This window comes from Pongo pygmaeus, chromosome 2, assembly GCF_028885625.2.
Source record: "Pongo pygmaeus isolate AG05252 chromosome 2, NHGRI_mPonPyg2-v2.0_pri, whole genome shotgun sequence".
NCBI classification, from domain to species: domain Eukaryota; kingdom Metazoa; phylum Chordata; class Mammalia; order Primates; family Hominidae; genus Pongo; species Pongo pygmaeus.
The window spans coordinates 64,881,984-64,903,808 of NC_085930.1; the positions used below are offsets into that span (position 1 = coordinate 64,881,984).

The 21,825-nt window shown below is 51.8% G+C and overlaps 1 protein-coding gene across 12 annotated transcripts in view; it reads left to right on the forward strand.

Annotated features, from left to right (window-relative positions):
- IQSEC1 (IQ motif and Sec7 domain ArfGEF 1) overlaps positions 1 to 21,825 on the forward strand; it is a 397,406-nt gene that overhangs the window by 311,391 nt on the left and 64,190 nt on the right. Inside the window, exon 1 of one of the 12 annotated variants that reach the window (XM_054480335.1) lies at positions 16,268 to 16,611. The exons of 10 other annotated variants lie outside the window; for them this stretch is intronic. In XM_054480335.1, coding sequence (XP_054336310.1) covers positions 16,547 to 16,611 — 65 coding nt within the window. In that variant the 5' untranslated portion in view covers positions 16,268 to 16,546. Of the gene's footprint in view, positions 1 to 16,267; positions 16,612 to 21,825 lie in introns of those variants that run through there. One more of the 12 variants, XM_054480330.2, reaches the window with a different exon arrangement.

Consider the following 21,825-nt stretch of genomic DNA (forward strand, 5'->3'; position numbering starts at 1 on the left):
GAGCTGGGCATATTCATTTCATCCACAAATATTTATCCAGCAGCTAGTTGTGCCAGGCGCCGTGCTGGGGCTGGGCATAAGTGGGGTATGTCGGACAACCTTATTCTTATCCTCACGGAGCTGTCCAGAGGGGAGAGAGAAAGGGAAATTGTCTCCTGAACAGCATCGCCCAGGTGCTGGTAGGAGTTGCCCAGCGTGGCCTGTGAGGTCAGCCCAGGCGTCCCTGAAGGAGCTGAGCCAAGAAGGTGGAATTGGGGCTGAGTGGGCTCCAGGGGCTGGCTCAGCACCCCCTCTGGGCACCCTGCTCAAGGCTGGGGCATCACTTCATCCTGGCCACTCTGTCTCGGGGCTGGGAAGGCCAGGCTGCAGTTCTCCAGCAGGGTGACAGGTGGTGGGTGGGCTGGACCTGCCGAGACCAACCCAGTGAGAGGTGGGGCTGGGGATTGCTTTGGTCAGGCCAGGAGTGAGCCATGCTTCCTCCTGCTCCTCACCCGCGCCCAAGCCAGCATCCAGACTGCAGTTGTCACCACGCCACCTTTCATCCCCTCCAAGGACTGCTCTACCAGCTGTGCCCTGAGCTGTCTTTTTAATCTGATCTAAATTTGCCACCATGCCCAACCTGGGGAAGGTTGGGTGAAACCCCCCTTTGCAGAGGATGGGGCTTAGGTACTGGAGCTGGAGCACCCAGTTCAGATCTGGATTATGCAGCTGGGGTCAGCGGAATGCCGGCCATAAAGTCCCTGTCTCATAGGAGAGGCAGGTGCAAGTGAGTTACAGTGGGGAAGGCCCTCAGGAGCCCCCAGTGAGCAATAGCACTCCTCACCCTCCATCCTACGCACAAGCACCCAGAGAGGGCAGACAGCTGTACCTTGCTAAAGGTTGATTACCACCCAGGGCCTCCCTCTGCAGCCTCAGGACAGGGTTACCTGGGCCAGCACCTTGCCACTGTCTCTTGCAAGCTGGGAATGTTTGGACTAGTGATTTCTCAAACAGCCTCAGTTTCCTCCAGTGCCTGGCGTATGGCAGGCACACAGCAGATGGGGGCTGATGCTTTTTGTTCCTGAAGTGACCAACAACAGCCCCACCACAGGCAGGCAGCTCTTTCCTGTCAGTACTAGGGGCTGCAAGCTGTGGTGCTGAGCAGGGTCATGCAGCCTCAGCCACCAGGACTAGAAAGGGGACCCCCCCCCCAGTCAGTTCTGCCTATAGGACCCAGAGCATGTTCTTCTCTCTTTTTCTAGAACAGGGCTTAGACTTAAACACCCACAGGGGCCAGGCAAATGGCATGGGTGCTGGCATTGGTTGTGGCTAAGAACATTTTTTTCTTTAATGGCAATGTTTCTCAAAGTGTGGTCCAGGGAGTTCAAACCATTTAAATAACAACAAGCAGCTGTTGTTTGCCTTATCACCATCATTCTTGCACAAGTGTGCTGTAGAATATTCTAGAGGCCACCTGACATGTTGGTGGATAGACTGAGGCTTTTGCTATAAAGATGTCTCAAGGTTGATGATGTCTTAATTTTAATTTTTTAGTATGGTAAATGGCGATAGATATCACACCCGTAAACAATTTTGGGATCCTCAGTTGAGAGTGTACAGGGAGCCTGACACCAAAAAGCTTGAGAACCACTGGCCTATACTTTTTTTAAGAGTGTTTGATAAAATGCTAAAGGACAACTGATGGTGGGTTCCAATATGGGGGGCAAAAGAGAATGGGGGGGATTTTGGCAGAACAGTGCTTAACCTGCTAACAGGGCACCACGGTGATGCAGCACCAATCCCAGGTGGGCAGGCAGGAACTCATGTGAGCCCCATGTGGCAGTGCATCCAGCTTTCACAGGAAGCCCCAAATCCAGCTCAGGTCACGCAGAAACCATCTGGGGCCAGAGCTGTCTGGGGACCTCCAGTTGCAGCCTGTGACCTGGGGTCTCAGTGTCCCCATCTGTGGAACAGGCAGCAGTGGCCCCTTGTGGGATGCCAGGAGGCAAGTGCTCAGGGTGCAGATTGGGAAGAGGATGCGGGCTGGTCTCACCCGGCTCCCGACCCCATGGCAGACTTGAGGCTCACCAAGCTGCTGCAGAGGGGACAGGCAGCAGGAGGCGGGTCCTCCACAGCTGGCATTTCCGGGTGTCCTTTGTCAGCCTGGCATTAGCATGTATATATGAGAGAGAGATTTCACAGCTAATTCTACAATCATACTTCACAATTCTTTATGATAAAGAATAATTTTAATGGTAATTTTTTATCTAGCTTTGTCTACGTTTCTAACATGTTTATTTACATGGTTTACAATTCAAAAGATACAAAAGGGTATATGGTGAAAAGTTCCCCCTGTTGTTTCTACTTGGGGAGTGAAAGGGAACAGGGGAATTGTGACGAAACAACTAGTCCCCCAGCAGCCGGTTCTCCCCTCCAGAGATGTCTCGTGTTATTAGTTTCTTGTGTCCGATTCCAGAGTTTCACGTATACATAAGCAAATGCCTAGAAATATACGTTATCCCCCATTTTTAAACACAAATATGGCAATACCATACACACAGTCTGACACCTTGTGTAGCTAACTTTATCAATGACTTAGCCCTACAAGGTAGATATTATTATCCTCATCTATAGGGAAGGAATTTGAAGTTCAGGGTTTCTGTGATTTGCCCAAAACAACACAGCTAGGAAGTGGCAGAGCCAGGATTCAAACCGAGGTCTGGCTGGCTCCCGCTCCCCCTAAGCACAACCCTGCCAAGCCTCACCCCTCTGCTGCCCTTGGAGTGGCTGCTGTGGGGCCTCATTCATCCATCAGATGAGGCGAGCTTCCATCCTGCATCGATCTCTCAGGATACTTGGGTTGCAATTGACAGAAACTCACCTGAACACTGCTTAGAGGAAGGGAGGATTGATTGGCTCCTCTCACCAAAGTGCAGAGGGAAGGAGTATAATGGAGCGGGGTCCCTCCTGAGGTTAAGAGGCAGGATCAGCTAAGATAGCCATGGTTGTCACGCTGCTCACAGTGCCCCTCCCAGGAAGGAGCATCCACACAGCCCTACTTGGGTCCCTGCAGGCAGGGCTGGACAGTGAGAGGCTCACCAGGTCCAAATGCCTGGAGGACCAGACGAGGCCCAAAACAGGAGAGAACAGAAGGGCTCTTAGGAAGAGGAAAGGGCCTCGAGGAATTGAGGAACACAGCCGAGGTCCCATCCCAGCCCCTCCCTCCTGACCTCCCCTCCCCGTGCATGGCGGGGCATTGAATATGGAATTATCCTTAACCAGGGTAGTAATTACTGAAGATGTAGCTGGCATGTTGAACAAATTGTTGTGTGTTTGTAGTTGCAAATCATGTTCCTAACACTCCAGGGGGTTCCAAACCTTGATATCTTTACTATTAACACATAAATTACAGTTATTTATGGAAATTGCTAGAGAAACAATTGTCTGTGGATTGTGTTGCATGAGAGATGCTCATTGTGGATCAACTCCAGGAGCCTGGAGTGGTCCATCTGGGTCTCAAGGCTGAACACTTTTAGTTTGTGGGGTCAGGTTCTTGCACCAGCCAAAGGCTGACTTGGCTCAGGGGCTCCTAGACTTTGTCACCAGTGCATGGGCAAACAGGTTGGATTCCCAGCTCTGCCACCACCAGCTGAGTGGCCTGGAGGCAAGTCATTTAACCCCTCTGTGCCTCTGTTTCCTATGGACTAAGAGGGCCCACTTGAAGGTGGTGGGAGCATTACAGGAGATAACATAGGTGCAGCCCCTTACACCTGCCCTGTGCAGAAGGTGCTCCTGGGCCCAAGCGCCTCTCCTTCTCTCTGCACAGCTCAGGAGGCATACAGTGGGGCAGCAGCCAAGTCTTGTTCCCAGGAAGAGTGGAACAGGACGTGGAGGCCCCCCACTGCATGCCCCTGGCACCAGGCTGCCTTCTCCCACCTCAGGTAGCTGGGAAATCATTTCTCGCTTGAGTATGCTGTTTCCTGTTGCGCAAAATGGATTCTTAGATCCTTGTTACCCACCAAGCAGGGTTTCAGGAAGTATGAGATCCAGGCCGCGAAACGATTCCAGGTGAGGCACAGGCTCAGCTCTTGGTGACACGGAGCATACCACCTGGAACATGGGAGAGAGTTCTCCTTCCAGTGCTCTTTCCGCCCTTCTGATGACATCAGACAGGAGGGTCGACATGCTGACAGACCTTTAACGTCTCTTTATCACCCACAAAGGCTTAATGCGATGTATTGATTATATAGGGAGTAATACAGTCACATGATTCAACAGTTAAACATACAGAAGGGTACACAGTGAGCCATGCGTCACGCCCTTCCACGTCCCGTTCACCTCCCCAGAGACAACCACTGTCCAGGGACATCTTAGAGTGTGTGTGTGCGCATGCATGCGTGCGAGTGTCCAACTTTTTTGTAACCCAAATCCAGCATTCTTCAGCTTACCTTTTTCATGTAGCGCCATGTCTTGTATCTCAGTCCCTATCAGGATATAAAAAGCATGCTTCTGTTTTATTGGCGGCCTCCTGTCAATGTGGATTCTCTGTGCTTGCTAATCTCTGTTCTAAACGACACAGCAGGCCTCAGGGATGGGGTGATAACAGGGTCAAAGCAGGAGTTTATAACAGCATTTTGTTTTTGTTGATTTATTTTCATGGGAAAATTCAATTTATGCTTAGTGAGGCTTGCTTTTCACTTGTGGAGCAGATATAAAGTTTCCTTGATAGAATGAAGAGTGTTAAGTAATTGGTATGTATATAGGTGCTATGTGGTTGTTGGAAAAACTAAACCTAGGTGACTCCCACTCCTGCTTACACCCTCACAGGATGAAGCTCCTGCTCGGTCCACTGGCCTCATGCCTCACAGCGTACCCATCCCCACACTTCATGCCCCGTGTAGATGCAGAACTACAGGAATATTTTCCGAGTTAACCAAGCCTTTGCCCTTGCCACTTCATGTACCTGCAATGCCTTTCTCCTGCTGGGCCACCCAGTGAATTCCCATTCATGCCACAAATCCCAAGACAGGCATCACCTCCTACAGGAAGCCTTCCCTGAATGACTACTCCACCAGCTAGCAGTCATTCCTGCCTCTCTACCAGGTTGCTCCTATTACTGCATTTAGTGGCTTTAGTGGCTTGCTGTCGTGCAAAGATTTTTTTTTTTTTTTTTTTTTTTTGAGACTGAGCCTGGCTCTATTGCCTAGGCCGGAGTGCAGTGGTGCAATCTCTGCTTACTGCAACCTCCACCTCCTGGGTTCAAGTGATTCTCCTGCCTCAGCCTCCCAAGTAGCTGGGAGTACAGGCGCCGGCCCCATGCCTGGCTAATTTTTGTAGTTTTTTTAATTTTAGTAGAGACAGGGTTTCACCGTATTGGCTAGGCTGGTCTCGAACTCCTGACCATGTGATCCGCCCGCCTCAGTCTCCCAAAGTGCTGGGATTACAGGCGTGAGCCACCGCGCCCGGCCCTGTGCAAAGATTCTTAAACTGCTGCAGGTATTACAATCATCTGGAGGGTGAGAATTTGCATTTCAAATGATTCCCAGCTGAGGCGGCTGCTGCTGCTGTTTCTAGGACCCCACTTTGAGGACAACTGTTGGAGTGCAAGGAACACAGGCTGAGTGTGAGCCTACTGGGCTCTAATCCCAGCTTCATCACATATGGGCTGTGTGTCTTAGGGCAAATTACTTACCTCCTCTAGGCTTCAAGGCCTCTGTGATAAATCAGAAAACAATCTGCACCTTGTAGAATTGCTGTCAGGATTACGTGAACTCATGCAGGAATGTAGTTGATGCCAATTGTGAATTACTTTCACTCCCCTTACCCAACCGAGTTTCCTGAGGGCAGGGCCCACATCTGCAGCCTCTGAGATGCCTAGTGCCTAACACATAGTAGGTGGGAAGGTATGCTGGGAAGTTGTTGAGCACATTCAGGAATGCACACATTCTCAATGATAGATTTATTCAAACAGTGAATCACACGTCACACATGTCCTGCCTCCATTAATTCTGAATCAGTGGAGTTGGGTCAGGTCTTCCTTCCACTGGGACGAAAGAAGGTGTTGTTTAAATCAATAACATAAAGACGACTGCAAAAGGGGATGTTTAACTCACTTAGGAGACGCTGTTGATTTAGGAGCACTGAATGGCATCCATTTACAAAACAGGTGAACCCAGCACTTATTATAAATGAACGTATCTATTCATTACAGCAGAGGCCCTGCACTCCCTTGGTAGCTGTTCTTTAGTGTGAACTCACTACGTAAAAGGCAGCAGGCTGCCTCCCCAACAACTACCAGGAATGCAGCCCCGGCCCTGCCACAACGTCTAAGCTAGTGACATCCAGGTGAGATGTTCTGAAGGAGGGCAAGCCCTTGCAGCTTTCTCTCTGTATTTTTTCTAGATTCCCTCAGTTTCTCCACCCATTTTCATATGCAGATAAGCCCCAGTTTTGGTAAAGCTACCAGGAAAGAAACCCAAGTATATCAAGGATGGCCATTCGTTTTGCCAAAGGGATAGCGCTTTTTTTTTTTCCTTGAGGCAGGATTTTATACTGTTGCCCAGGCTGGAGTGCAGTGGTGCAATCATGGCTCACTGCAGCCTTGAACTCTTGGGCTCAGGTGATCCTCCCATCTCAACCTCCCTAGTAGCTGGGACCACAGGCATGTGCCACCACACCCGGCTAATTTTTTTATATTCTTAGTAGAGATGAGGTTTCGCCATGTTGCCCAGGCTAGTCTCTAACTCCTGAGCTCAAGCAATCTGCCTGCCTCAGCCTCCCAAAGTGCTGGGATTACAGGTATGAGCCGCTGTGTCCAGCGTGACGCCTCCTTTTTAAACAAAATCTTTAACTGATGGGTTCCTTTAAATACTGAGCTCTCCTAGCACACTAGAGATGAGAATCAGTGATTTTGAAAAACCATTTTCCAGCCCTTCCAGAATCTCTCTATGGTATAAAGAGGGGTGGGGTGCAGGGAATTGCTGAGATTGAGACAAGGATGAGCATGGGGAGAGGGAAGGAGACCTACCTTAGCCCTGTGGGTGGTCCCTGAACCAGAGTGAGTATGGATCAACATGATTCACCTGTCCAGCAGACATTTATTGAGCACCTGCTATAGACCAGACATCATCTGGAGGCAGGGGATACAGTGGCAAATGAACAAAGTTGCAGAGCTACATTCTGGTGGAAGTGACAGTGAGTACACAAGTGATTAAGCCAGATAATGATGGACTGTGAGATGGGCTTTAAAGGGAATCGATGAGACAGAGAGAATGTGGACGAGGGTTCAGGAAGGTCCCAAGGAAGAAGTGACAGAACATACGTGTATTCTCATAGAGCCCTTCATGTATGAGGTCTGTCTCTCTCCCAGACTCTAGGCCTGAGGGCAGGGCTTGGAAGCTGCAGAACCCAATTCAGCCCTGGTTCCAGGCTCCCAGGGGGATCTGCAAGGGGCCCTGTGAGTGTTGGCTCCACCGGAGGATGTGCTTCCTTGAGTGAGGAATGGTGAGGCGCAGGCAGCCGGGGAAGAGGTGGGGAAAAGGCAAGGACCGCTCCCCGACTGTGACCCCGCCTGGGCTTGTGGGGTGCGCTCAGCAGGGCTGGTAGAGTCCCTCCTGGGGCGGCCACTGCTGCCCCCTCCTGCTTTTCCCCAGCGTCACTCCCTTCCAGAGGGCCAGGGGCAGACCCCAGGAGGAGAGTACAGCAAAGGGAGCGTGGAGTGGTGTACACTCTGGGAGTGGGGTTCAGGGAACAGGCTGGGTGTAAGCAGAGCACCGCTGAGGCCCAGCACCGGATGGCTCACTGAATTCTTTTCAGCAACCTCAAAGACATGGATTATTATTCAGTTCCATTTCACAGAGGAGGAAACTGAGGCTCAGAGAAGTGACGCCCAAGGCTATACAGCCAAGAACGGAGCTAAGCCAGGAGTCTGCCTCTGCAGCCCTTGGGAGGCAGATGCCAAGGTTGCTTTGGTTACTCACACATCAGCCAAGGCAGAGACTTTCTTCCCGCAGAGGTCTTCCTCCTGGGCCTTGAAGGTCAAATGGAATAGTGTTGTAAGAATGAACTTGGGACTCAGTCCTGGGTTCTCACCCCTCACTAGCTGTTTGCCCTTAAACAAATTCTTTAATCTTTCTGAGCCTTGGTTTCTTTTTCTGGCTGAGAAGATAGAATAGTCCCTGCCTTAGAGTTCCATTGTGAAGCTTAAGTGAGACAACCTGTCATGCATTTAGCACAGAACCTGCATTCAATAAGCATCTTGGATATGGGGGAAGAGGGACTGTGGAGCTTCGTGGTTAAGTTCGTGGTTTGGGGACCAAATGGACCTGGGCTCAAATCCCTGATCCAGCCAGGCACTAGCTGTGTGGCCTTACATAAGTTATTCAACCTCTCTGAGTCTCAGTGTATCTGTAAAATGGAAGGTTGTTGAGGATTAAGTGTGGGCACTTCTGTAAAGTGCCGCGTCCAGACTGTGTACCCTGTGAGAGGAGGCTGCAGGAAGAGGCAAGAAGAGGCAGAGAATTGGGAAAGGAGGCTTAGGAAGACCAAACCACTTGCCCAAGATCCAAGATCATGCTCCAGAACATGGAGCCTCTGTAAGCCATGAGCATCCCCACTGTGGGACGCAGCCTATGGCTGGAAAAGGCGCTTACTCACTCAACACACCTTGGCTCCTCTTGCACTTTAGCCCCCGTGCAAGGTGCCAGGGCCACAGTGAAGCAAGGGGAGGAACTTGCAGGCTCTGAAGGGCTGCTGTGTGCCTGGCCCTGGCTAGGCAGTCATGGGTGTCATTGCCAAGCCTCACACTGAGCCTGCAAGAAGGTGGCACTGTCCCCACTTTGAGGCTGAAGATGCTGAGGCCCTGGGAAGCAGAGTAACTGTGTGAGGTCACATGGTGAGGCTGGGATATCTGCTGGGCCTGCTGCCCACAGGCCTGCCTCTTCTATCTGGGGCACAGAGAGTGGACACAGGGGACAGAGCTCAGGGGCGACAGCTGCAAGGGCCTGGAGCCCTGTTCCAGGAGCTATGCCCCAGGGGGCCAAGCCCACCCAGCGTGTCTTCCCTCCTTGAGGGTGCTGCTGTGGCTCCCTGCGCCACCTACCAGGGAAGGAGGGATGAGTATGAAGGGCTGAAGTGGGGGCATTTTTGATCGTTGGCTGGGGCTGACAGGCACCTAAACGGGAAGGGTGATAGCAGTGTGATGGGGGGATTTTAGGGCAGAGTCCTCTGCCGATAGGGGCAGCAGCTCAGTGGAATTTCCTCCTGAAGTTGTCTTGCCCCTTGAATCCTGCGGGAAGGCTGGCAAATGGCCATTTCCCTTCCACTTGAATAGAGACCCATAACTCAAATAGCTGCCCTTAAGACACCACAGGACTGTTCTCCGCAGGCCCTGCCCCTGGATTTGGGACAGGCAGTCCAGCTCACCCAACTAGGCTCTGCAGGGGGACCAGGAGGGATGGGGTGTGCCCACAGGAGCAGCCAGACTGATGAGGGATGCAGCAAGCATATTCTCACCACCTTCTTTCACGTTTACAACAGACCAGCATTCCCCGTGTGGCAGGGGTTACATTGGTCACTGAGGACCTAGAATCATGGAGTGCTCTGGGGATCCGGGCTTGGAGGGCTTCTTGGAGGAGGTGACCATTCCTGGCTGTTTTGTGTGCTAAAGAAAACCCTCACCAACCACTGAGCACCCATCATGTGCCAGGCTCCTCAGAGCCCTGGCAGAGCCACCTGTACCCGTGCTGGGTTTCACTTCTCCTTGTGGGGGACACTGTGGCCTAGCTGCAGTGGTTCTTTATTGCAGCCCCTCCCTCAGGGTCTTTCCCATGCATCCTCAGCCTGTGAGTCCGTTTGTCAACTAATGGCACCATAACAGCTGCGTCTAATTTTTATTCATCTAAAGACCACAAGAAAACAGAGCCTCCTGACACCTCAAACCACGACGGGTCTTAGGTTTTAGCAGTGCAGAAGGAGCTGGGGAAAGGAAGCCAGATAACCAGTTCTTGGATGTGTCCCCACATGATCTGGGGAAGTGCTCCCTGCTTCTGTGAGCCTCAGCTGCCTCATCTGAACAATGCGTAGGCAGCACTGGGTCTTGGTGGCTCCGTCAGACTTTAACATTAAGGCCACTTTGTTTATTTAATTTTTAATTTTTGTGGGTACACAGTAGGTGTATATATTTATGGGTCACATGAGATATTTTGATATAGGCATGCAATGCCTAATAATCACATCAGGGTAAATGGAGTAAGGCTGCTTTAATCTTACTGTCATGGTTGGGTCTTGGCCAACCCAAGTACCATTGTGGTTGGGATGAATTTCCCTAGGGCTGTGGTAGCTGTCTGGAACCAGGCCAGTTACACAGGACAATGGCAGCGTCCGGGCCCCACCACTGGGAAGGTGCATGGAGCGCAATGGTCCCTACCATCGAGGTGCCCACAGTCTTAAGTAAGGGGTTCTTGCTCTGCCTGGGGGTAGAGGGATTAGGGAAGGCCTCAAAGAGAAGGGGACATTTGAGCTGGGCTTTGAAGGTTGAATAAGAGATTGCCAATCAAATGAAGCAACAACCCAGGACGTGGAAACAGGATAAGCAAAGGCACTGGGGCCGGGAAGTGCACGGTGCATTCTGGGAGTGGCTGCGTTGTAGGGATCATAGCTGGGAATGAGGCTGAAAAGACAGGCAGGAGCTGGATTACAATGCAGGTGGTGCCTGAGCAGTTCAGTGTCACATAGGAAACCCGGGCCAGAAGCCTAAGTCAGGGTGGACAACCCTACACCACCTCCAGCAATCCTTAGTTCATTCCGTTTACTTTGTTTAGTAAGATATGGCACGTCCCAAATTCACAAGTGGTTTCTGTGGAAAATGGTTGGAATTTTAAAGATAATTTGGCACTTGGTAAGAACAGCTTTATTTATCTGGAAACATTTCTGTTCTGGGGGATGGACTGGCTTCCCTGAGGTGCCACTCTACAGAGTGCTGTGTTCCATGCAGCTGTCTCTGGCTTTTTACTGCATCTGACAGTCTTAGGAATAGGTTCTATTCCATATTTGGATGAGAATGATACTCTTAAAACTCACCCGCCCAGGCTGGATGCTGTATTTTCCAGGCTGGATGCTGTATTGTCCAGGCTGGATGCTGTATTGTCCAGGCTGGGTGCTGTGTTGTCCAGGCTGGGTGCTGTGTTGTCCAGGCTGGGTGCTGTGTTGTCCAGGCTGGGTGCTGTGTTGTCCAGGCTGGGTGCTGTGTTGTCCAGGCTGGGTGCTGTATTGTGGTGGCCAGTGTGGCATGAAGCCTCGGGTCAGTGTCAGTGTTTATAGTTCCTGGGGCACATCTCTCCACCTCTCTGGACCTCAGTTTCCCTGTCTGTAAAATGAGGATTTGGGGCTGAGTGGCAGCTGCAGAGCTCCCTCGCAGACCCAGCATTCCGGCTGTGATGAGGGAATGCTCATTTCGTAAGATGAATGGTAACATAGTGGTGATTAACAGACACTGAGCAGAAGCTCAAAATGTGCTACAACACAACTCTTATTGATTTTTATGGTTGTCAGTAAGACACAACCTGCTTGAAAGACAACGAACCTGGAGTGGCCCAAGAGGTGGCTTAAGTACCATCAAGCATTTGGGGTCTTTGTGGACTAGCTCTGGTGGGCTTCAGAGCCTCCTAGAAGATGTCAGAAGACCTTCAGTCCCTTGATTTCTTCATTTCACTGGCTTTTTTTTTGTGACAGGATCTCAGTCTGTCATCCAGGCAGGAGTGCAGTGGCACACTCACGGCTCACCACAGCCTTGACCTTCCTACACTCGGGTGATCCTCCTACGTCAGCCTCCTGAGTAGCTGCGACTACAGGCACATGCCACCATGCCTAGCTACTTTTTCTATTTTTTTGTAGAGATGGGATTTTGACATGTTGCCCAGGCTTCACTGGCACATTAAAAAAAAAAATTGCATTGGTTCCAGTCCAATCCATAACTGGCCTTTTTTTTTTTTTGAGACGGAGTTTCACTCTTTTGCCCAGGCTAGAGTGAAGTGTCAGAATCTCGGCTCACTGCAACCTCCGCCTCCTGCGTTCAAGTGATTCTCCTGCCTCAGCCTCCTGAGTAGCTGGGATTACAGGCACCCACCACCACGCCCGGCTAATTTTTGTATTTTTAGTAGAGACGGGGTTTTGCCATGTTGGCCAGGCTGGTCTCAAACTCCTGACTTTGGGTGAGCCACCACACCTGGCCCATAACTGGCTTTTTAAAAAGTAACAAACACTTGTTTAAAAAATTTTTTTTGGTGTTGAGGGAGGGTACAGAGTCTCGCTCTGTCTCCCAGGCCGGAGTGCAATGGCACTCTTGGGTCTCTTTTAAGAAGTAATCTATGATTATACAGTCTTATATAAGCATACTAGTGTTCTGTAGATTCTTTTATAAATACGCTTCACATTTTTCTGGACTTTCTATCACAATGTTGTGTCTCAGATCTTTTCCTATAAGTATGCAGGATGCTGCTGCCATCTTTTTAACATGGGACTCCATTAATGGGTGTAATACAATTTACTTAACCAGTCCGCATTGAGAGGCATTGCATGTTTCCTCCCCTGAGTTCTGCTTTTTCAAATAATTAATATCCTTGGGCATGCCTCTGTGTGCACATGGGCAGGTGGCGCCGTAGGATTCATTCCCAACGGTGCATCCCATCTTGTGGCCATCTCATCTGAGGATCATCTGGCCCAGCCCTATCATTTCAGTCACTGTCTTCCCCCATGTTTGGATTCTGCTCTTGCATGGGCTGTCTGGCTGAACACGCAGGGGGTTTGCCAGGGTAGTTGGAGCCAATGTAAGACTCCCTCAGGAGAGCTTCATTTATTTCAGAGAAGGGCTGCATGTGAGCATTAATATTGTATGTTTTGCAGGTCATGTGTCTCTGTTGTAACTGTTTAACTTCATCATCATAGCACAGAAGAAGCCATTGACAATACATAAGTGGATGAGCATGGCTTTATTCCAATAAACCTTTATTTTAAAAAAACAGGCAGCAGGCTGGACTTGGCTCTCAGGCCATAGTTTACCAACCTTTGGCGTATTCAGCTGTTGAAGACCTTCTGTGCACCAGGCTCCACTGTCGGCACAGGGGCCGCTGCAGGGAAGGACATAGAACCAGCCCTGGCAATTGGAATACAGCTCACTGGTATAAGCGAGCAGGTGCAGAGTAACCTGATGCCATGTAAAAGGAGTTTCTGACTTGGACTAGGGGCTGGTCGTGGGTGTCTTTCTGGGAGCAGTGACATAGGAAGCTGAAAACCAAGGTCTTAGCTGTGAGCCAGGCACAGTGGGGAGCGTGGGGAACTGAAAGAAGCTTAGTATTGCTGGAGGTATGGCAGGCATAGAGTGGGCAGGAGGAGAGGTAAGGGATGGAGAGATGAACCAGGCCACGAGGCTGGCTGTGCAGAGAGGCTGGGTTTGATCCTGACAGCTTGGAGAGAGGGGCTGCAAAGGCTGGGTTTTGGGAGAGTGCCACACATCTGGCTGGAGGAAAGCAGGGAGGCTGTGGAAAGACTGGAGGCTATCAGAAGCTGGGGAGGATAGAGATAAAGTCGGGTTGTAGCATGTGAAATGGGCCAAGGCAAGCAGCTCAGGACTAAAACCTGGGGTGATACAGTGGAACTAAACGTCTCCATGACTTTTTACATCCTGTGACCCCATACATGGGGCCCTACTCATTCCTCAAGGTCCAACCCAAAATGTCCCCCCATTAGAGCCTCTCCTGGGGCAGAATTACAGGCTCTTTCCTCCACTGTCAAGACACCATACTGGGCAATACTTGTCACAGCAGTGTTTCCCCCACTGAGGCCTCAGAGTAAGTACTAATTAATGCTTGCTAAATTAAATTAAACAGCAAGGTGAATTAGCTGGGGTAGAGGTGGCTGCTGAGCCACTCTTTGCAGTTGCAGAAACTGAGACTCAGAAAGCTAAGCAATTTGCTTGAATGGTACATGCAAGGATTCTGAACAGTCTGGTCATTTCTGCAGAAAAATTGGCCTTCTCTGCCTCTCTAGGCTGGAACTTTTCTTGCTTCTGCTCAGTTTCCTAAATTATTAATCTGCAAGGCAGTTAGCAGAGCAGGAGCAAGAGGCACACTTTGCAGAAAGATAAAACAAGAGAATCAAGATGCATTTGGTTTCCAGAGAGTCCATCATCTGGTATTCCAAATGCTAACAGCGAAATTCAATCCCCTTCTAAATCCCAGCCGAGACAATGTCGCCAAGACCATCCTGCTGGGCGGCAGGGCCCTGGGCCTGGAGAAGTGCCTGAAATTCTTGGACAATCCGGATGGTGAGGCTGTCAAAGACTGTGTCCAGAGTGCTCCAGCAGCTGGGCTGGGGGAATTCTTTTGGCTCCATTTATTGCAGTCTATTTTTAGACAGCACTTCAGACAGGGGTGGGAGTTTTCTGCTGCCTCTGCCATCAACTGGGTCATTTCTACCCTATCCTCTCCCAGCTTCCTACCCCTACCCTAACCACGACAGATGCCAGATGTGGCTGTGGTCTTTGAGCAGTGCAGCCTAGTGTTCTTCTCCTTCCAGAACCCTCTATGTATAGGTACTTTTGTCCATCTTTTTTATTATGGCCTTCCTTGTGAGTATGAGGTGGTATTGCGGTCTTGAGTTACAGTTCCCTAAAGATTAGTGAGGTTGAGAGCATCTTTTCATGTGCTTATTGGCCACTTGTAGATTGTCTTCGGAGAAGAATCTACTCAGATACCTTGCCTGTTTTTAAATTGGGCATTTGCCTTATTTTTGAATTGTGAGAGTTCTTTATGTACTATGGATACTAGACCCTTATTAGATAGATGATTTGCAAATATTTCCCCCCATTCTGTGTCTTCATTTATTTTTAACAGAGCAAAGAAAACATGGGAAGCTGAGAAGAGGAATGTGGAGATGGGCAGTGAAGGGGCACTGGGTTCCTGCTCAGCCTCTTGCCTCGGAACCCAGCTGCTCTAAACTGGCGTAAGGGGCACTGGGCTCCTGCTCAGCCTCTTGCCTGGGAACCCAGGTGCTCTAAACTGGCTTTAGGGGCTGCCCTCCTCTGCTGCAAGCTGGGCCACCTCAGCCCCCTTCCTTCACTGTCCCCCTCCAAATGAAAGATTCAGAAGGGCACAAGACAATGCCCCTGCATTGATGGCTTCTTGCAGCTTCCTGACTCCCACAGGCCTGCCAGCTGCCCGGCCCTCCAGGAGATGGACTTGTAGGTGGGTGGCCCAGGACAGGTGGGGTTTTGATTGTTCCATATCTGCTTGCTGTCTCCCAACCACGTCTAGGCATTCCACAGGTGTGGGCGCTGGGCACTGTATCTGCCTTCATGGAGCCCAAGGACAGATAATAAACAAGTAAACATACAAATGGAGGACTGCAAGCCATGAGCGCTCATAGTAGGAAGAGCCTGGGAGAGGAGGAAAGAGTGAGGGAAGCCGTCTCTTAGTTGGCCCAGTTAAGCTGAGCCTCAGTTTACTCATTGGTAAAATGAGGCCAGGGGTAACTCCACCTACTTCACGATGTTGCCTTGAAGGCCAACTATCACTAAAGAACTCTAAAGTGCTAATTAGTATTACTTTAAGCTTGTCATAGGTGCTTAAGGGTGTCTCTAGGTGGAGAAAGGGTAGGGGGCCGGGTGGGCTTAGGGAGAAAGAAGCAACTTTCCATTAGATCCTCCCCAAAAAGCCGCCAGAAGGGTGGTACCAACCCTCTGGGGCGCATCAGAGCCCCAGAACCACACGGTTCCGTCCAGGCAGGCAAAGGCCAGGTTTTATAAACTGAAGGCAAAATCAGGATAGGCAGAGGTTGAGTAGGCATCAGCGGAGTAGGCTCTGGTTGGGAGTTTGGCGCTTTGTATTTGTTGTGGTTACACGCTGGAGAGGGAGACATGGCTCCCGGGAGGCGCCAGTGTTGGAGGGGCTGCGCAAAGTCCTCCTACCAGAACAGGGGCTTCGCGCCCTGGGACCTGGATGCAGTGTCTGGGACTCCGCCCTTGCGCTCTACACCCCGCGCCTCGGCTCGGCCCCGCCCCTGCACGTAGCCCCGCCTCTGACCCCCCGACCCCCCGCCCCCTCGCCCCCTCGCCCCCTGTTCTTCCGCGGCTCCCTGTGGCCACGCCTCCTGCGCTCTCTTCCCCACACGCTCCGTGCAGTCCCGCCCCCGCGCGCAGCCCCGCCCCCAGCTCGCCCTCCGGCCCCGCCCCCAGCTCGCCCTCCGGCCCCGCCCCCAGCTCGCCCTCCGGCCCCGCCCCCGCCCTGCCCCGCCCACTTAAGGGCCACATTCCTCCGGCCCGGCCTCGCGCTGCGCCAAGCGGGCGGAGGCGGAGGGGCGGGCTTGGCTGGCCTGGGGCTCGGACTTGGGGCCAGAGCCCCGGGAGCCGGCGGACACTGGACCAGGAGCCCCGACGTGGTCGCGTGGCGGGTGGTCGGGTCTCCGGGTGGCCGGGTGTCGGCCCCGGGATCCGGCGGCTCGCTGGCGGGAGTCGGCGGCCTCGGCTGGGCCTGGGTCCCGGCTCCCGGTCCGGCCCGCTCCCACTGCGGCCGCCATGTGGTGCCTGCACTGCAACTCGGAGAGGACCCAGTCCCTTCTGGAGCTAGAGCTTGACAGCGGGTGAGGGCGCGGCGCGGGGCGAGCGGCCTTCCCGGGTGCTGAGCGGTGGGCTGGCGCAGGCTGTGGGGATGCGTGTGCAGGAGTGCGGGTGACCGTCGGGACCTGGCGCCCGGCGTGCGAGAGAAAGCTGCCTGCGGGGCGGGGTGCGTCCGCCAGACTGTGGGTTTGGGTGGGAGACGAGCAAACAGGAGCCGAGTTTGTGCGTGGGAGAGAGAGACGCGCCCTTGGGACAGGAGCGCCATGTGTGCCCTGGGAGGGTCTCAGGATGGGAGTGTGTGTGATCGAGGGCCTGTTGGAGTGCAAGTTGGTGTGGGGGTGAGTTTGAGTTTGGGGGGGTGAGAGGGAAACAGTGGGACTCGGTGTGGGTGTGAGGTGAGGGGCAGGAGGGAGAGCGGAGAGTTGGTGGGAGGGTGCCCAGCGGGTCTGTGCCTGTTTCTAGCTGCAGGCAGGGCAGGGGCTGCCAGGGAGGCCTCTTGCAGGCCTGTCTATTCCAGACATTGGGCCTGTGTCTGGATTGATGTGTCTGTCCTGTCTGCGAGACCCCGAGTGTGTGTGAGGGTGGATGACCCTGAACAAACAGGCGTCCCAGGTGTGCCAGCAGCTTTTGTCGGGTACTCTGCGCCTGGCAGAGACACTTGGGGGTGCACTGGGGTGTGTGGCTGCTGTTTGTGGCAGAGTGTGGATGTGAGGGGCTTTGTTTATGTGGTGATGAGTGTGCACCTGGTGTGGTCAGGGATGGAGTCTGGTGTGTCAGAGGGGCCAACCCTTTTTTACTTCGGGGCCTGTGGGCGGCTGTCTGAGCTTCCAAGGGCCCGTGTTTATGGAGAGAAAGGGAGAAAGAGAGTGTGTGTGTATGTGCTGGGAATATTGATTTCCTCTCTCCAATGGCCAGCACAGCTGCCCCCTGAGCTATCTGCAGGCCCTTCTGAGGAGCAGGGGGGTGGGGCTAAGGGGATTTGTTGACAAGCTGACTTGGCTTATATCAGGCCCCCTCTGGAGGAAGCCCACCTGGAGCTGTTTGATCTTTCAGTTCAAAAATTGTGCAGCGCATGTCCAGCAGTTGCACTGAGAACATGCATATGTCCCCCTCTGCCCCTTCCTCACCCCAGAGGCCTGGAGCTCTGGGCCTGAGCCTCCAAGTGGGGTTGGGGGGCTTCTCAAGGACCCCATTGCTCCTTGCATCTGGGGTGGAGGCCAGGCACGCTGCAGCTGCAGGACCATCTGTCTGGAATCAGTGGCAGATGATTCCAGTGACATGGGGGTCAGTGACATGGGGGTCATGTTATTCATATCCCACACACTCCCGCGGCCCTCATAGTCCATCAGCTGTCCCACCTGGTATTAGAATTGCTTCTTACCCTTGTGGTACCAGCATCCTCATATTGCAGGAGAGCAAATCGAGGCCGAGCATTCAGTCTTGTCAGTACTAAAGCTCTGTGGTTTATTGAGCGCCTGCTATGTACCAGTCCCTGCTCTAGGCACCAGAGACACAGCAGTGAACAAAACATGGAGTCTTTGTCCTCATGGAACCAGCAGTCTAGTGGGGAACAAGAAACCATTAGCGTGCTCTCCTGGCTGCACCTCCCGCCTCCCTCTCAGCTGAAAGTAACTGGGGAGGGGTTTCTGCCCCTCGATTAGGACCATTCCAGTTGGCATGTCCAGGCCACCTCTCTTGCATACTTCTCAGTCCCACATCCCTTCTCATTAGAAGTCTCTCCGGGCATCTCATCTCAATCTTCCAGCTGCAGGAAAGCCTGCTTGGATCCTTTCTGTGGTCTGGGTTGGTGATAAACAGCTGCTCCCCCAGTCTCAGAACATGAGGCAGAGGTCTTGGAGGTTGAGAAGCCTCGCTAAGGTATAGCCCATAGTTCATGCATCAGCCTCAGAGCAGGTGGGTCCCATTTGCTCTGGAGCACCTGGTATGTGGTTCCATGGGAAGCTTGGGGGAGGGGTAGAGGAAATCAGCCCAGTCCCTGGCCTGTGGAGGCAGAGCTAGATGCTCTTTGGGCTGGCTCCCAGGGGCCAGAGTCCTTTCAGCTGGCCGTCTCCCCCTCCCTAAACCCGGATGGGATGCAGCACGGTCCAGAAACCTCAGGGGACCCCCCTTAGTCTGTAACGGGCCCAAGATAACCACTCCCAAGTCCAGCCATGCCACCATGCACCACTCTACAAATAACAGGCTTCTTCCCAAGAGCATGTGTGGCACTTTGATGCTTTGCTGTTTGAGCCTTGTGACAACACAGGACTCTTCTTACCCTCTTTTTTTTTAGGGTACACACACTAAGAGAACCCAGTGACTGGGCCAGAATATCACATGGGGAGCCTACAGGAGAACCCCAATGTTGTGATGGAGGCCTCTGGAGGCCCTGGCTAGCCCTGCTAGGATTTTCAGGCTTTCACTCAAGGAAGTCGGACTATGAACTGGTTGCGCTAATATTTACACAGCTTCAGTTCAAAAACATGGGACAGGACTGACAGCTGCATAGTCAAACAGTGTGACAACTGGGCAAATAGATGTTTCTGGACAGTATTGGACAGGGTACCCAGGGCTGCAGGAGCTCAGTATATGTGTGTGTGCATGTGTGTGCGCATGTGTGTGCATACGGTTTTATCTGTCTGGACTCTGCAGACTGTGGAATCTTGGTTTGTCAGGACAATCTGGAATCCAGGGCAGCTTGAGACTTAAGGAAAGAAGGGCCTGGGGAGGCAAACAGATTTTGTTTCAAGTCCCAGCTCAGTTTCGTGAGTGTGTGCAAGTTACCACACCCCTCCAAGCCTATTTCCCCTTCTGTGAAAGGGAATGATAACACTGCTTCATGGAGTGCTCTGAGAATGTGGATGTCTGAAGGCCACTGCACAGCTGGCCATCCTCGGGACTCCAGTCAAATGCCATGTTTGTCCAGGTCAGCACTCTGCTCTTCCCAGGCACCAATGACCCGCTGGATTTTCTTGCTTCCTGTTTTGTAAATTTCCTTTGAATTATGATGACATGTGGAATATCCGCCCAGTGAGCACAGAGGCAAGATGATGGACAGCCCAGATGGGCTCGAACACCACCGGAGGCCTTGGGAGAGATCTCCCGTGGAAGTGTATGTGTTGAGGGGGGGTGGGGGTATGCTCAAATGCTGTTGAATGTGATTTATTGTTTGTCCTCAAAAGCAAATTGTAATGAGTTTAGAGGCCATTAAGGCTCTTGAAGAATTAATTGGCATGGCCTTAGAGAATCTGGCTGCTCCCACTGCATGAGCTGCTGCAGAGAGAAAGTTGATGGCATTTATGGTTGAAGTATGGCACTATCATACCTGGACCTGCCACTATCCTGGCTGCCATGGCTGTACCCCGAATTGGGCAAGTGTCCCTCCAAGCCCTGGCCCTGTGGCTAGTACTCCGATGCCTGCCTAGCATAGCGCCTGGCCCCATGGCGGACATAGCCAGTTGTCAGTGAATGAAAGCATCCATAAATGCAAGTGTTAACAAGTGCACACATGCTGTCTTGGGCTTGGAGGAGTGCGTTGTTCTCTGGAGAGATGCGTATGACCCAGGGGACACGCAGCTTTTCACTTTCCTGTGTTCCTTTATGCACACAACAAACATTTACTGAGCACCAACTTTGTACCAGGCCCTGGGCTAGATGTAGAAGCACTGAGGTTAGTAGTGTGAAATGGTACGTCACAGAGCACAGGACTTGAGGATCACACAAAACCCTGACTCCACCTCTTCCTGGCTGTGTGGCCTGAGTTATGTTTCCTCCCATCTCTGAGTCTTGATTTTCTCATCCATGAAATGGAGCCAAAAGAAACCCCTGGGGAGGGGGCGGGGGGATGTGCAGCTTTGCCTGGTGACCAATGCATACAGATAGATCCCCAACAAATGGTAGCTGTTATCAGCATCATCATTAGTACCACCTTTTCCCGTTTGTGAAATTGTTGCTGAGTTAAAATGATTCCTCACAGTTTTCTTTTTTGCTGGTTTGTGAGGTTGAAGACAGATTTCTAGAGCTTGTGTGGCTTTTTGTGAAATCTTCCTTCTTGGGGTCCCAGCTGCTCTGACTTGAATTTCTTTTTTGCCTTGTTCATAGGTACCTGCAGCTTCGCTGCTCCTTGGAGGAAATGCCCATTCTTTCCGTTTTATCTCCTCGGTTTGCAGTTTCCTGACATGGTGACAGTTTGATTTGAACTTAAGGTCCCGATGGAGAACCATAGCAAGCGTCCCCTCCCTGTTTGTAAAGATGAGACACTGTGACCGCATTTGTTTTTTCCTCTTTGTTCAAAGCTCAGTAGTAATAATAATAGCAACAGTTGCCATTTAGTGCTAAAGTTGCTAGAGTGCTAGAGTTAGCGTTTGAACTCCGCCTACCTGGCTTCAGGGTCTGTGTACTTCATGGCCAGGCTCTGCTTCCTCTGGGATTAAATAATCTTTGGCAAAATATGTCACCACCATGAATGGAGCCTTTTGCTTCTTCCCTATACTGCCACAACAGGTGTCTGGTATCCCCAGGTATCAGGATTCCCAACATGTTCTCAGATGTCTCAGCCCACAAGCTGGTTGATGACCACTCACCGGGCCTTCCTGGCATCTTGTCTCTTTCCCCACAGAACCTAAGAGCTGCATCCCCAGACTCTCCAGCAGGATTCTGGGACAGTGTCCTTTGCACTTGCAGGCTCTTCAGGGTAGCATGCTTGTGTGCTGTGCGCAGCCCCAGGCCAAGACTCTGCTTAGAGCAGGGTCCTGAGTACTAAAACTGACTGTCCCCTGACTCACTGAGGGACCCATGCTAACATGACAGGCTTCTGCATGGTGAGGAAACCCAAGGCTAGGGCTTTTGAATCACTAGAGGACACACACGTGTGTGGGTGCTGAACTTGATCCCACGGGACGGGGAAGGGATCATTAATAAACTGGAAAAATTGGAATGAGTACCCAGCTGGGAGGAGGCCTCCTCATTCACACAAACTGGAAAGGTTCTCCCAAAATCCCCTGCTGCCCAGACCAGATCAGAGTCTGTCTGCCAACATGAATACTTTCTCCCTGATGCCATTTACAGAAGCCAGTGGTGTTTGCTTTTCTATTTCTGGCTGGGAGGGTAGGTGGTATAATCATGAAATGCATGAATACATGTAAAGCATTTAAACGATGTCTCATAGTAACATAGCAAGGGCCCAGTAGATGTTAGTTGTAATCATTGTTGTCCTTATTCTGGCTGCCCCTAAGCTC